Below are 15,258 nucleotides of genomic sequence, written 5' to 3'. Positions count from 1 at the left end.
TGTTTTATATTTGTTTTAAAAATGCTTTAGTTTTGTTTTTACATATTTTAATATGAAGGCGATTTTTTAAGCTTAAGAATAAGTAGGGAGTTTGCAAAATAATGTTCTATTAAATTACTAATCCTTTCCATACTGACCTTTGCTCTATTCCATAAGTCCACTCAGATCATACATTTAATGCCTTTTGTTACATTAAAACACTTTTTGATTCTGACTGTTCCGTTATTATAGCATTATAGTAGATTATCACTCTTTTCTTATAAATCTGTAAATCCTCTTAGCACAAAATATAAAGAGACTTGGACGCTATAAGACTTAACTTTACTAGAAAAAGGATACGACTAAGATTGTAGGGCGAATGATCCGCATCAATCGTTCCTTTAAGTAAAGGAATTTCTAGGAAAGATCTCTGTCAAGTCGCCTTTCCTAGTAGCCCATTCGAAATATTTGCAATTGAAAATGATAGTTACGCGCTAAGATATTAGAGTAGAAATTGCTATCTTTAGATCAGTTCTAATATATCTTTATAAGTTCTAATATATCAGTTCTTGGTGATTGGAGAAGTGATTAGCTGGTGCTCTTATTCTTTCTACATCGTATACAACAGGGACCATTTGGAAGGAAGCGACATCGCGTTCCGTTCCAACTTTTGAGAGCACTGACAGTTATAACAAGCCGTATTTATTAGGGTGGAGGAGTACCAAGGCTGCAATGTCGTAAACCAAGGTACCTGGCTGACTTCTTCACATACAACCACAACAGAAATAATTTATGAATGCGGAACTATTTCGGAACTCGAGACAAATTTGGATTCATGATATCAATACTCAAAATGGTTCTACAAGATTTCTTACAAGCTCTATCCATGTTTAAATAACGTCAGTCAGCAGGAGCTTCGGAATTTGGAGTAATGACAGAACGAGATCCAGTAACCGTACAGTTGACTATTGGTTCTTACTAGAGAAAGGCATATGCCATATGACCATATGATCATGCGGTGTAACTCCGGTTAAGGTACTGGCCTACAAGATTCTCTCTATAACAAAAGAACGAAACACACTGTGCCAACGAGGGAGGGATCCAAGAATACTCTTCCTAGGAGCTTCTTACAGCTCACTGTCCGGTGATGGACAGTGTTGTCTGTAACGAGAGAACACTGTCCAGAGGCCGGTAGTGCTCTGAAAAAAGCTCCAGGCGCCAATAACCTGAGATGTTGACGCGCCTTAAATCATTAAAAAAAATAAATAATAATAATAATATTTTATAATCATTATTAAGAATGTTTTAATAAATAAAGCTAACCAGTTTCTGATATTGCCTTCAAATGTAAAAGCTTTATCTTACAATAATTAAGTGTTAGTAGAAAAGAACTTTTAAGCAATAAAATGTGTAACTAGATTAATAAAAATTAAGTATTAAGGTATTAGCAACCAAATGATAACATCTATATTAATGAAGCAACACTGATGAATTCAAACGTTTACACTTATATTTTATACAAAGACATGAAATATTTATGAACGTTTAATTAAATATTTTTAAAACAAACATCAAGGGTTTTTAAAAACATTTACAAATATTTACACGCGCATTTATAATTTATTCTTCTACAGGAATACAATGCGGTTTCATAACAACTTTAGTGTATTCCAAGAAACGGAGATCTTGAAGAAGTTGTGTTAACCTTTTGAAATGTCTTTCTGTGTAAGCGGAAACTGATTCTAAGATTTCTTTGGATGGATTTAGTTCTCCTAGAGCTATTTCATCTATTAGAAGAGATATAACAATCTGAAAGAAAAACGTAAAAAACAAAGTGAGTCTTTATAGTTGGCGAATTGAGAATAAGTAAAAACTAACATTTAGCAGCGGTGTTCTCAGCCGTAAGAGTTAGAGGCTAAGAATACGTTAACTTTTGGAAATACCAAATTTTCTTTTCTTTAAGGTTTTTGTTGACGTTTATTACACTGTTGATAAGGATAAGAAGTATGCAATTTAATTAGAAAAAAAACCTTTGTTTTCTCACATACTTTAACGCGAAAATCAATTTATTTTTTAATCCTTTTATTGAAATTTACACCTTTACCTACAGGGTACAATAAGTAAATGAGATAAATAGAAGTAGATAACGTGGCACTCGTAGATAACGTGGCAGACGTGAATGACGGTCATCCAGTGATGGCCGCCATTAGTCACCCAGTTGGTCACGGGGCCAACGGCGCCTCAGCCGTCTTCGAGGATTGGAGGGTAGCGTAGTTGAAGACAAGTTAGCAGCTAAAGGGTTGGAATAAAGTGAGAGTTTTTGATGAAAATTTTTATATCGGATTTTGGCAATCGGATTTGGAAATCAAATTTAAAATTGAATAATAGAATGTCATTTTTAGCAGATGAATGAAATTAAGACATAAGATCAAAATTCATGTGGCTGTTAACCACATACTACAGTTGTTTTAGGGAAAACTAGTGCTTATAATTACAGGGATAGGAAAAATTATTAAGGCAAAAATAAAGTGATAATCGGCTTGAGCATCATATTTGTCGATGGCAGCTGAAGGTTATGATTGAAAAAACAAAAAAATTGAGACTTTTTTTTTGAACCGGACATCGATATTTTGAAACGATTAACATCAAAATCTAAATTGTACTTCATGAAAAGTGTGGACAACTCTCACTTCTACAAGATTTTTAGTGTTGCTCACACTTTAAAATTTTAATCAAAACAAAACGTTTCCCATCAATAATACAAATAAAAATGCTGGAAGGGAAGGGATTAGCTCTGTGGTTAGCCGTGTTATTCCCACGCAGAGATCCCGAAAGACTGCTGGTTCTTAGATTTTCTCTTTTTAGGAGTCTTACAGCTCTCTGTCCGGAGATGGGCCGTAATGAGAGAACACTGTACGGAGACCGGCAGTGCACTGAAAAAAGCTCCAGGCACCAATAAGCTAAGATGTTAACAAAACTTAAATTAAAAAAAATAATAAAAATATTAAGAAGATAAAAACGCTCAAACTATGATATTTCGCTTTTGGATATTTCTGTAAATGAAGTAAATAATTATTTGGGTTAGACATGAATCTGCATTTAACTGGAGAACACAGGTTAAGGGCTGAAGTCTGGCCCGAAGCCAATTTGGGCTTACCGATACCCAAAATTTTATCTCTGGCTCACTACTTCCTTCCAACGATTTACTTTTCAGTCTATGTAAAACACTAACAAGTAAAGAAGCACAATACAGTTTCATGTCACCCTTGGAAGGCAAAGTGCCAACCTCTTATCTAATTAAGATTAGTCATTTAACTTTGCTTGACATATCTCTAACTTTTTAACTATTTATAACTATTACCTGAGCGGGGTAACAAAATTTGCTATTGGCATTCCAATGTGAGGCACAACTTAATAGTAAGTATTTCTCTTTTTCATCTAGCTGTTTAACCGTTTCTTCTAATCCTATTTCTCCTCGATTAATTACATCTAAAAAAAAATATTTTGTAATCCATTACAAGTGAAAAACACATTGCAAAACTTAAAACTTTCAATATCTGTAGAATGCTATGCTGCCCTTTTTTTTTTTAGATGTCAATACTACATTTTATTAATGTTTTAAAATTAATTTAGATTGACCTAAATGTGCCACATTTAGAAGCGTGCTGTAGATGCTGAAGAAAATAAAATATTCCTCAAACACACAAGGATAAATCTGAAAAATCCTGTCAATACACCTAAGATTTTATTTCTGATTGTGGCTTATCACAAACTCACATAAGTCACACTTTTAGTTTGGCTATAAGAGGTTGATTTTGGCAACAGGCGTTATATAAATTTATTCTGAATGACGAAATTAATATATTGTAACGAAGTTGACCTGGGCAGAGAAGAAAGGCCTAGATTGTTCTAGGGGTTAAGAGACCAAAGTCGGTAACAGGCCACCACTGTGTAAACAAAAGGCCGGTCTCTACCTGAGCCAGAGGAGAAAGGGCTAGATTGTTGTAGGAGTTTAGTGACCGTAGCCTGTGACGGTCCACCGCTGGGTAAAAGCCAGCTAAGACAAAGGCCCTAGTTGGGGTGGTGGCAGTATGTGTTTTCTCAGCCAGTGATTGACAGGTGGGAGTGAGACAGACGGAGTTGGAGAGAGACAGAGAGTTGGAGGAGGGCGGCCACAGTTGAGGTGGTGACAGTATGTGTTTTCCAGCCAATGAGCGGCAGGTTGGAGTGAAACAGATGGAGTTGGAGTGAGACAGAGAGTTGGAAGAGGGCGGCCCCAGTTGGGGAGGTGGCAGTATGTATTTTCCTCAGCCAGTGACCGGCCGGTGGGCGTGACACAGACGGAGTGGGGCAGTCGCAGTTAAAAGGAGGCAGACACAGCTGGAGAATTTAGTTTTACAGTTTCTAGTCAAGTTCTGAGTTAGTTCTGAGAGAGTCAGTGTTGCGGAGTGCTTCAAAGTTAGCTAGTCAGGCGGTTAGTCAGTTAGTGAGTAGAGCTTTGTTTGTGCAGCAGAGACTAGTGCAATTCGGTGCAGTGCGGACCAGTGGTCAGTCGGGGAACAGTTTTGTGGCGTTACGTAGTGAGTAAGTAACAGTAAACAGTTGTAAATGGTAACTGTAATGAATAGCGTTAGTTGCTAGTAAATATTGATGTGAGTAAAGGTAATGTGTTAATAAATCAGGTTATTACTTACAAATTTAGCGAGTTTTATTATTTATCAAACCCACATATTATTAAACTAACTAGCGGCAGGCACTAGTTGTATGGTTAAAGTTTTTAGTAAAAGGACAAAAACTTTACAATATATACATCTTATTAAAGTGCAACTTTTTTCAATAATTCAACTTTTTATTTTCTTTTAGAAAAGTCGTATAGTCTTTAAAAATTCTTCATTATGAAGACTTTTAGAAAAAATGTACATTATTACATTCCACAAGACCAACAATCAAGTTGTTCGGTTAATTTATTTTGGGTATGATCTCATAGCTGGAAACAAGATGACTATTGGGAAAAAAGCTCAAAATCTGCTACCATTCATGAGCTACGATACAATTCTCTTTTATCAAGAACTTTTCTTTACTTTAAAAGGCAAGCCGAAATGAACCAGTAACAGGCTAGAACTGTCAAGGGTTAACAAAAAAAGTTGATTTTCTAATCGTCGAGGCCTGATTAAAGAAGTCATTCAATCATTTGACCTTCAACCTCGCTCAAATTATGAACAGGCACGGCAAGATCAAGATTTACTTGCACCTTTTCCATAAAATTGCAGAAAGATGAAACAATCTATTAGTACCATCGCACATTGGCGAAGCGTAGGATCAGATAAATGGCGAAGCCGAAAAGAGAGTATTAAGTTCTTCCATTATTTTCGTAAGTGAGTTATTCTATACCAACTGACATACACACAAACGAAATTTAATCATACAGCTCATTTGCGAAAATACGTTTACTTCTTAGGACCTAGAAAGTAACTCCACTGAAAACTCAACCAATTGGAACAGCACTCTTATGAGAAGGAAAAGGAAAAAAGGAAAATTGGTTAAAATAATTTCTTATGCCTTAAAAAAACATGAAAAAATTACCTTGGAAAACTTTCAACACTGTTGCTGGTCTATCTAAACTTAGCGCTAAACGAAGTGCATTCAATAAATCATCAGCCTGCAAACAATTTGCTAATTGCTGCTCTTTGCAAGCTTTTTCTTGAAACTCTTTTGCTTTAGCAAGTCTTACTTCTTCAGTTACATCTTGCCAAATGACTAGTTGTGAATCATCTCCTCCAGTAATAATCGTTTCTTCTCCTTTCATAACTAAAGGGAAAAAAATAATTTACCAACTATCACCCATAAAAAGTATATTTTGTAGCTGAATACAAAATCTTTGAAGTCAGAAAAAAATGTTCAAGAACTCTAGGCTACAATTTATTATCTCTTTACAATGGAGTTTAAAAATTATAAACTATGTTTTATCCCACAGCAAATGTATCAAACCAGTATTATTTATTTAAATCAATAAACATGAAGTATTGATAACAGTGAATTTCATATTAAGGAATTTTTTTGGTTAACCTGACCATCAGAAGATTGCCAGTTCAATGTTTCTCAAGTGTATACATAATTTGGTGGCCAAAAATAATTATAATGATTATATGCATTGCATTGCAAATATTAAATTATCCTAATGGGTTTTCCTTGCAGTAACTTACTTAAAATCTTTCAAAGTTATAATTGTTCTAGAAATAAAAACTAGAATTGGATATAATTTCTGATAAATTCCCAGCTAGGGTCACTTTTATAGGGCCATTCCAGTTTTTTATTTCCTCTGATTTTTAAGGAAGAAAAATACAAATACAAAAATACAAAAAAAAAAAATAAGCACCATTCTTTTATTGGCAAAGTTTAAGTAGTTAATACCGCCAACATATCAAATAGCCAATGCACCGCAATAATTGATCAACTTTTTATTGCTAATTGTAATTAGCACAGAAATAATTATTTCTATGGAAAATACTACTGAAATTTTTCCCCTCTCGTTATATTATGAATTACGGAATTATTCAAGGAGCTGAATACAGCTTGCTAAAAACAGCTTTGGAGCTGTTCAATGTTAAAAAAAAAAAAAAAAAAAAAAAAAAAAAAAAACGGAAATGGACCAACTTTGAAAAAAAGAAAATCCTATTGAAATCTATTGAAAAAAGAGATAGTGAAAAATTCAATTTTACTGTAGATGATGTGTACAAACCAACTGAAGATTTTTAATTAATCATTATATTCAAAACTACTTTGCATGTGATTTTAATATTAACAAAGAAACAGAATACATATTAATACTGGAATACAGAATAAAAATATCTAAACCAGGTTACCTGCAAGTGCCCATATTTTGCCATTATGTTTGTCGAAAGAGGCTGTGCATTCACTAGTTTTTACATTCCACAATTTTAATAGACCATCTCCGCCACTGCTTATAATTTGCAGACCATTTGAAAGGAATTCTCCTTTTAAAACTGATGAATCATGTCCTTCGAAAGTCTGAAATATTTTAAAGTTTAAATTTGGCTGGATGAAAGGGTTAGGGCTCCCTGACGGAACAATGTTCTGCTCTTACAGCTACTAAGGAGAAGTTTTGCAATCATTTACAATAATCGTCCCATGAGCCACTATTCGTGAATGAAGTGTCATTTGGTTCAAAATTTTATGTAGATTTGCATTTTAGAAGTCCCGACGCTGTTCATCTTTAGGAGAGAAGCTCGCCCATCGCGAGCAAGGCCCCCCCGTAAAAGAATTAATACTAATAACTATTAACTATTGACTATTAACTATTAAACAGAAGATAAAGTAACGATTATATTAATAAAAATTTGGGATTACTAAAACAGTATCACATATTGTATGTTAAATACCTTCAAACAAGATAAGTCACTAATTGACCAAATTTTTAACGTAGTATCTGCTGATGTCGTCAATAACACTTGATCTGAAGGTGAAAAACTAACTGTCCACACCCCTCTCTTATGACCCCGTAGTGTTCCCAACAACGTCAAATTTTTCGATTCCCACACCTAGTAGCATAAAAAAAAAGCAAACTCAATGTCTATTTCTTTCAAAGAAAAATTATACCAAAACAAAAGTTCGTATGGCAATAGTACATAAATTAATTAATAAATTTTAAAAATTATTGCACCTTTGCTGTCTTATCCATAGAAGCTGTTGCTACTAATTTATCGTTAGGAGAAACTGATATACAATTAATATCTTTTTCATGAGCTATTTGCGCAGCTTTCATTTGTAATGTAATTGTTTGATCTGCAACACATAACTAAACTTATTTTGGGATTTTACTAATAAATGTAGTAACAGAATCTTTTAATATGGTATTGGGATTTTATGTTTTCTTTAAAATACCCCTTCAAATAGTAGACTGTTTATGTTTGTTGGACTTTTGACTTTGATAAATGAAAAAATACTTATTAATCCTCTTTCAAACAAAAATGTTTGTTTACCTCTGCAACATTTTGCTACTTGGAAATAATTCAGTCTTAACTAAGGTGTCAAAGCGTGATTTACGCTAAAATTTGTTTTACGAGTTCAAACTCGGCCGGAAAGGGGCCCAAACAGCCAGAAATATCAACGATGTCTGGCAGTACAAGTGAGCACTGTTCAACGGTGGTTTCAGAGATTTCGAGAGGGAGACTTGAGCCTAGAAGACAAAGAAAGCCGTGGAAGAAGTTCTGCCCTTGATGACGATGTTCTCCGAGCTTTGGTGGAAGAAAATCCCAAAATAACTGTTCGAGAACTGGCAGGGAAACTCGAAGTCAGCAAATCAACTTTCGATGACCATCTCAATGCGATTGGGAAAGTGAAAAAGCTTGAAAGTTGGGAGGGTTCCTCACACATTAAACGATCGCCAAAAAGATCAGTGCTGCACTTCTTTGCCAAAACAACAGCGATCCTTTTCTGTCCAGAATTGTGACTTGCGATAAAAAGCGGACTCTCTACGACAACAGCAAACGCTCTGGACAGTGGCTTGACAAAGGAGAAGCAACACGACCTTTTCCAAAGACTCCAAATCATCAACAAATGTACTGTTTGGTGGGCTTCATTTGGTTTGATTCATTACAGCTTCTTGAATCCTGGCGAAACCATCAATGCAGAATCGCATTGTAACCAAATTGACGTAATGCATCAGAATTTGGCAATAATGAGGCCATTTTTAGTCAATCGAAAGGGACCCATTCTGTTGCATGACATGGCTCGACCTCATATTTCACGTTTTACTTCCCGAAAATTGTTGCAGCTTGGCTGTGAGACTCTGCCACACCCACCCACTCACCGAACCTCTCGCCTACTGATTATCATTTTTTTAGACACCTGGTCCACTATTTACAAAATAAAAAATTTATTGACCAAAGAACATTAGAAAATGCGTTTTCTGAATTTATAAATTCTAAGGATTCCAAATTCTGTACAGAGGGTATGGAAAAGTTATCCACATGTTGACTGAAATGTATAGAAAGTAATGGAGACTATTTTGATTAAAAAAACAGTTATAAATCATTAATTTTTATTTTTTTTCTTTTAAAACCATAATCCTGCATTATTTTCCGGACAACCTAATATTTATAATAATTACGTTGCGTAATCTGATTTATAATTCTTAACTATGATTAAACACTTTCTCTTCAATACTTGTACAAAACTACTAATTGCAGATATAGCGTAAAATTAAAAATTACAAAAATAAGTCTGTAATACAAAATAAGTCGGTACTACTTACTATGATCAATGCTGCTGGGAAGTTTCCATTTTTTCAATACCGTATCTTGAGAGCCAGATAATACAAAATTAGTTTTAAGCTGACTTATAGCAACAGCTCCAACAGAATTATTATGCAACATTCCAGACGCAACACAGTAAGCTATTTCATTCTCAAGTAACCAGATTCTAAATGAATTATCCTAATCACAGACAAATAAAAATGAAATGCCTTCACTTTAAGAATAATAAGTAAATAATTTGTAAGAGTGAAAAATATAATCACTTTTGAAGATGATGCAAATAAGCAAGGATTTGACGGTGTAGATGCTAAGGCCACTACCAAATCCGAATGGCCTTTCAGAAGCCTACAATTCATATTGCTAAGCTTGTACATGTTCATACGAGGACTATTATTCGCGACAATCACATGAGAGTTTTGAGGGCCAACAATTATTACATCTAACACTTCGTCGCTAAATCCGACAAGCTAAAATGTAAAGAGAATTTATATTTACTCTGAAGTATTAAAAAGTTTTTATCTATTCAAAGCAATGAATCTTTTCAAACATTTTTGGTAACAAATAATTCATTTAAATAATCACTTAATAAGGAAAATTCTCATTAGCAAATAACTGCTTGTTAAAAAGTTTACTACCTGTTTTAAGCAAGAAAATGTTTCCAAGTTATGAATAAAAATATTATGCTCCGAGGACGATACTAAGAAGTTACTAGTTGCTTCGTTGAAAATCAAGTTTGTAATAGCTAAACCACTATCTCCTTTAGCGCAATCAATAATTGAATTTTGCTGAACGTACAATTCAGTTACTTTTGATACATCCCATATTCTAATAACACCTGCATGTAAAAATGTGTAACCAATATTAGCAAAGAACATGTACTGCATTTTGTCTATTACATGTAGACCAACTTTTTTCTACGAACCTTTTTCGCCACCGGTCGCAACAAAAATACCTCCTGTTATTTTTTTGTCATTTTCAGGGAGATTAAATTTGTTTGGAAGCAAAACAAGACCTTCAATGCTCTCATATAAAGGAATCACATGTATTTGCTTTCCGGTTAGAAAATTCCAAAGTATTAGTACTTTATCCCTACCACAGCTTTTTTTTAATAAAAGAAAAGAAAGGAAAATAGAATATAAATATATACAAAACCATAATTTTAAGTTAAATTGAGATAAAAAAAACTGAAGAGTATGACTTTGATAAAAGCAAAATGTTCACTACAAAAGTTTAGCTAACCTGACGATATGGTTTCCGTCGTGAGATATAACAATACCAGTTACTGTACTATAATGTCCTGACAATTTCATAATTAATTTTCCGCTATCAACATTCCAGACATTTATAACTGTGTCGTCTGCGGCTCCAAATAAAAATGTAGTCTCCTTTGATTTGAAGAAGGTCAACGCACTAAAAATATTTTCGCAATAAAAACAGCACTCAAATTAATAAAAACTAACGGTATCTTAAAAACGAGCGAGTTTCTTTTCAAAAAATTTATATGTTTACGCGGGGTGGGAGAAAATAAATACATATATGGTGCGAATCGTCGTTATGCCGCAGTTAAAATTTTATTAAAAACCAGAAATTTTAACTAAATTTTCCACAACGCAAGCTTAGGTTTCGAGGTTTCTTGTTCTTCAGTAGGATTTAAAGAATCGCGATATTGATTACATTATTGTCCCGTAGCTAATATCTCATCCTCAAAACTTAAGTCCAGAACAGCAGAACCTAAGCCTAAAAGCTACTTTTTCGCCAATGCGGTTTAGTTTATTTTTAATGTCTATGCTTTGCAATCTTTATAATTTTTGAAATAAATGCGTTATTTTTCTTTTGCATGCTTTTTCCAAATAACTTCTGCTAAATAATGATGGTATTCGGAGCTATTCTTTACATATGAGAGACTCCATCACTTCCCTGAGATGCACGACTCAACAGTTTGGAAATCTATTGCAGGCATAAATTATTTAAATACATAGATAAGAAAAACATGGCCTTAACCTTCACTTCAGTACATATGAGCCTTTCACTGCACAAACAGATTAATTTTACTTTTAGAAATATCTTAAATTTAAATGTCAAAGCTCTTAGTTCAGTCAAAGCCTTTATAATAAATTTCCCAAATAATAAAGATTAACACCATTAAACGACAAAATTTTTTTGGTCATTGAATAATAGTTTATTTCAGAAGCCATTTTGATTCATTCCGTGCTCTAATGTAAATCGTTGCAATAACTGAACTCAAATACAGTAGCAGCCGCTAAATGATAACAATAAATATGAATATATTGGTTTCATGACCGTAAATTGTTAAACTTAGGATGGATGATTTGCGAGGAATCGGTCAAATAAAAACAACTCGTCTCTTTGCCAACGTTTCGACAAATATATTGTCCTCTTCAGGGCCTGGATATTACAAATACAAATCAATTTACAGAGTCAGTAACATAGAAAAAACAGTAAAAATCAGTAATATAAAAATAAACAGTAAAATTTTTTTATAATTATTGAAACTTACGTGGCTATGCGGGTTGGTTGAGTTACAGAAACTAAGAGCCAGAAAGGGAGAAGCAGGTATATATATACAGATATAGCGAGACTAAACTTTACAGTTGAAATAGAACAAAATAGTCAAATCCCTTTCCTAGATTTGTTACTAATACGAACTGACATTGACACTATCATCATTGACTGGTACACCAAACCATGCAGATCTGACAGATACTTACACTAGAATTCCAAACAACCTTATCACCAAAAACTGAACTTGCTATCTCTCTCTACAAAAAAGTTATGACAATCAGCGATGATAAATTCAAAGAATGGAACAAAAAGAAAATCACAAATAACTTAACCAGCAATGGTTATCCCAAAAGCATTATCTATAGCCTCCTTAAATTAATATATAGAAGACCGAACGCTAACTTACAAGCAACACTTCCCTCAGACTGTCAAGAACCTCCTGCGAAACATTACATTGCTTTCCCTTACATTAACACCTTGTCGGAGAAAATTAACAAACTACTTCACAGCTACAACATAATCCCCGCATGGAAATCGGGGAACACCATTAAACAATTTTTCACCAAAACAAAGAGCAAATTTCAAACAGACAAACTATCCAACATAATTTACAAAATAAATTGCCAGGACTGTGACAGTTGCTATATAGGCCAGACAAGACAGTATCTCAAGGCGAGGTTGTACCAGCATCAGTATGACTATAAGTCAAAAAAAGACGACAATTCCACCGCGCTACTTAGACACCACATGGACAACAAACACAACTTTGACTTTCAGAATGTGACAGTACTCGATAGGGAAAAAACCAGTATAAGCGAAATTTTCTTGAAATGTGCCACATAGTAAAACAGAACAACACAGTTAACTTTAGGACAGACACGTCGAATTTAGCCAACTGCTACAATTTTATCATTAAAAAATAAATAGATATCCAAATTTTGTACATAATTATTGCTGGGTTTTTTAAATTTACTTCAAATCTTTTGGTTATTTGTTATTTAGTTCATAAGGGTTATTTGGTTTCTCCTGTGTTTTGTGTTAACGATTTTTGTTGTTTAAAGAAATTTCCCAATATTTATTGTATTTACTCTTTTGTCGTAATTAGTCTATTGTATCTGTCCAATTGTAATTAACAAAATTCCCGTGTAAGTCCCGCTATATCTGTATAAATATACCTGCTTCTCCCTTTCTCGCTCTTAGTTTCTGTAACTCAACCAACCCGCATAGCCACCTAAGTTTCAATAATTATAAAAAATTTATTGTATTTTACTGTTTATTTTTATATTGCTGATTTTTACTGTTTTTTCTATGTTACTGACTCTGCAAATTGTTTTGTATTTGTAATATCCAGGCTCTGAAGAGGACAATACATTTATCGAAATGTTGGCAAAGAGACGAGTTGTTTTTATTTGACCGATTCCTCGCAAATCATCCATCCTAAGGATAACAATAAATTTATTTGTATTTATATTATAAACAGAATTAAAAAAAAAATTCAACATTATTTCATCGCATTTCTCCATTTTTTTGTTTGATGGAATTAATCAAGTTCTGCAGTGAACAGCTTAAATATAAATTAATGTTGGAGAAACGAAATTTGTAGTATACTGGCCAATCCAACTTTTTAAACATTCCGAAATTATGTGATAAACACTGTTCGGATTTTAATACCACAAGTGTGAATCGAATAATAAGTTCATAAATTAAAAAAGTTTGTGTGAAAAGAAGAGGAACAAATCCAAAATGAATTTTCTACACAGGATCAAAAGTCGATGTGACCCTACGGATGGGAATCCATATCCAAGGTGAATGAATGCAGAGAGAGATTTCTTAGAGGTGAAACTCTTATTGTTAGCCAATATTATCTGTTGAGATGAATGTCAATAAGACTAAGACTACAGATCGCATGAATAATTAAATTTTTGAATAATACCTTCATTTATTATTATTATTATTCATTTATTTATTTTGTTTATTTCTTAACACGAAGTGCAAAGCTTTATTTTAGGTAAGAACTATAAAGTATGTTCCAAAAGTCCCATTACCCACTGGAATGAACAAGCAAATTAATAGCTATTCATTTTGGGAAGCGTAACGAAATTCATTGATTTGGGTGTTAAACTAACATCGGAAACGATTATATGGAAATGCCACTCAAAAGACTTTACAATCTGCGTGCGTGCACCAGACTACTTCTATTCTATTACAACTTCTAAGTAAATAAAAAGTGTTTTAAGTATACATAAAAATCATACTAAATCAAGAACTCACGTTACGACTCCTTTAATTCCTGTTAACTTATAGAGACAAGTATTATTCTGTAAATCCCAAAGCCTAATGGAAGAATCTGATCCGCCGGTCGCCAAGATTGTCGAATCTATACTTAAAGCCAATTTCATTACTGGTCCTTTGTGTACACTCTTCCAATGCTTGGCAACTTTGTTTGCTAATAATAAATGTATGTATCACCTTCATTATTGTTAAACGAAGTATTTCAAATAAAATATTATACAGGAGAGAGTAAAAATGAATATAAGTACTTTGCAAATTCCACACTTTTAAAAGACCACTTTTATGTGCTGAAATCACTAAATTATTCTTGTAATCTAATGTAAATGTTTGTATACGATCAGCAGCGGCATCCTCTTGAGGTTCATTATCTCCGAGAAAAGAGGTTACTTTTCCATCATTAACATTTAATATCTGAACAGTTGCATCACAGTGACAATATACATGTAAACTATCCAAAGACCACTGAAAAAATATAATATTACAATGCTCATTAATGGAAGTATGATAAAAAAAAAATAAAAATTGATAACTCTATTAATATTGGCTAAAAAATATTGAAACCTCTAAATTTCCTCCGGTGTAGAAAGCTTTATGCACCTGTACAGGTTTAAATCTGAAAATAATAAATATGATAGCACAAAATACTTCCACAAGATATTAAAAAATATTTAGAATGACTTACACTTCTTTCAATTGAAGAGGCATGGTCTGTTACTTAAAACAAAATACTTATGCTTATACTTTTTAAATCAAAGCATGTATATTATTGCCAAGTATTGTGAGATTAAGTGAAGAACACTCTTCAATAGTATCAAAATAAATACAAAATTAAATTGACAGATATAATGAATATCATTTTCAACCTGCAATAATAATTTGACATGATATGCTTCCCGAACATGTGGAGAAAAAATATAACCTTCCTCAAACAAAGTAGTGGGGCTATTTGAGCAGACTCGTTCAGCTGGAATGAATCCAATGGTGGAACGAGTTGATTCAAAACCCTATTAAAAAAAATGATTCCGCCCTACCCCAAAAAATTAAGGCAAATTAAAATGAAAATAATTAATTCTAAAAGGGAAGGGATTAGCTATGAGGTTAGCATACTGGACTCCCACGCGGAGGTCCCGGGTTCGAATCCAGCAGCTGACCCTTAGATTTTCTCTTCCTAGGAGCTTCTTACAGCTCA

The 15,258-nt window shown here is 33.4% G+C and overlaps 1 protein-coding gene across 1 annotated transcript; it reads right to left on the bottom strand.

The window, feature by feature from the left end:
• Positions 1-1,471: 1,471 nt before the first annotated feature.
• LOC141449579 (transducin beta-like protein 3) lies at positions 1,472-14,950 on the bottom strand. The gene is made up of 15 exons (XM_074119128.1): positions 14,752-14,950; positions 14,631-14,682; positions 14,318-14,531; positions 14,049-14,223; positions 10,494-10,664; positions 10,177-10,352; positions 9,890-10,089; positions 9,518-9,721; positions 9,254-9,434; positions 7,661-7,782; positions 7,380-7,538; positions 6,843-7,008; positions 5,563-5,787; positions 3,341-3,468; positions 1,472-1,788 (listed from the first exon to the last, which is right to left on the bottom strand). Exons 1-15 carry the CDS (start codon positions 14,772-14,774, stop codon positions 1,600-1,602), a joined length of 2,385 nt encoding a protein of 794 aa, XP_073975229.1. The 5' UTR covers positions 14,775-14,950; the 3' UTR covers positions 1,472-1,599.
• Between the last annotated feature and the right edge of the window lie 308 nt (positions 14,951-15,258).

This window comes from Rhodnius prolixus, unplaced genomic scaffold, assembly GCF_049639745.1.
Source record: "Rhodnius prolixus isolate KJV_2025 unplaced genomic scaffold, Rpr scaffold_2, whole genome shotgun sequence".
NCBI lineage: Eukaryota > Metazoa > Arthropoda > Insecta > Hemiptera > Reduviidae > Rhodnius > Rhodnius prolixus.
This window is presented reverse-complemented; position numbering and strand designations above follow the sequence as displayed.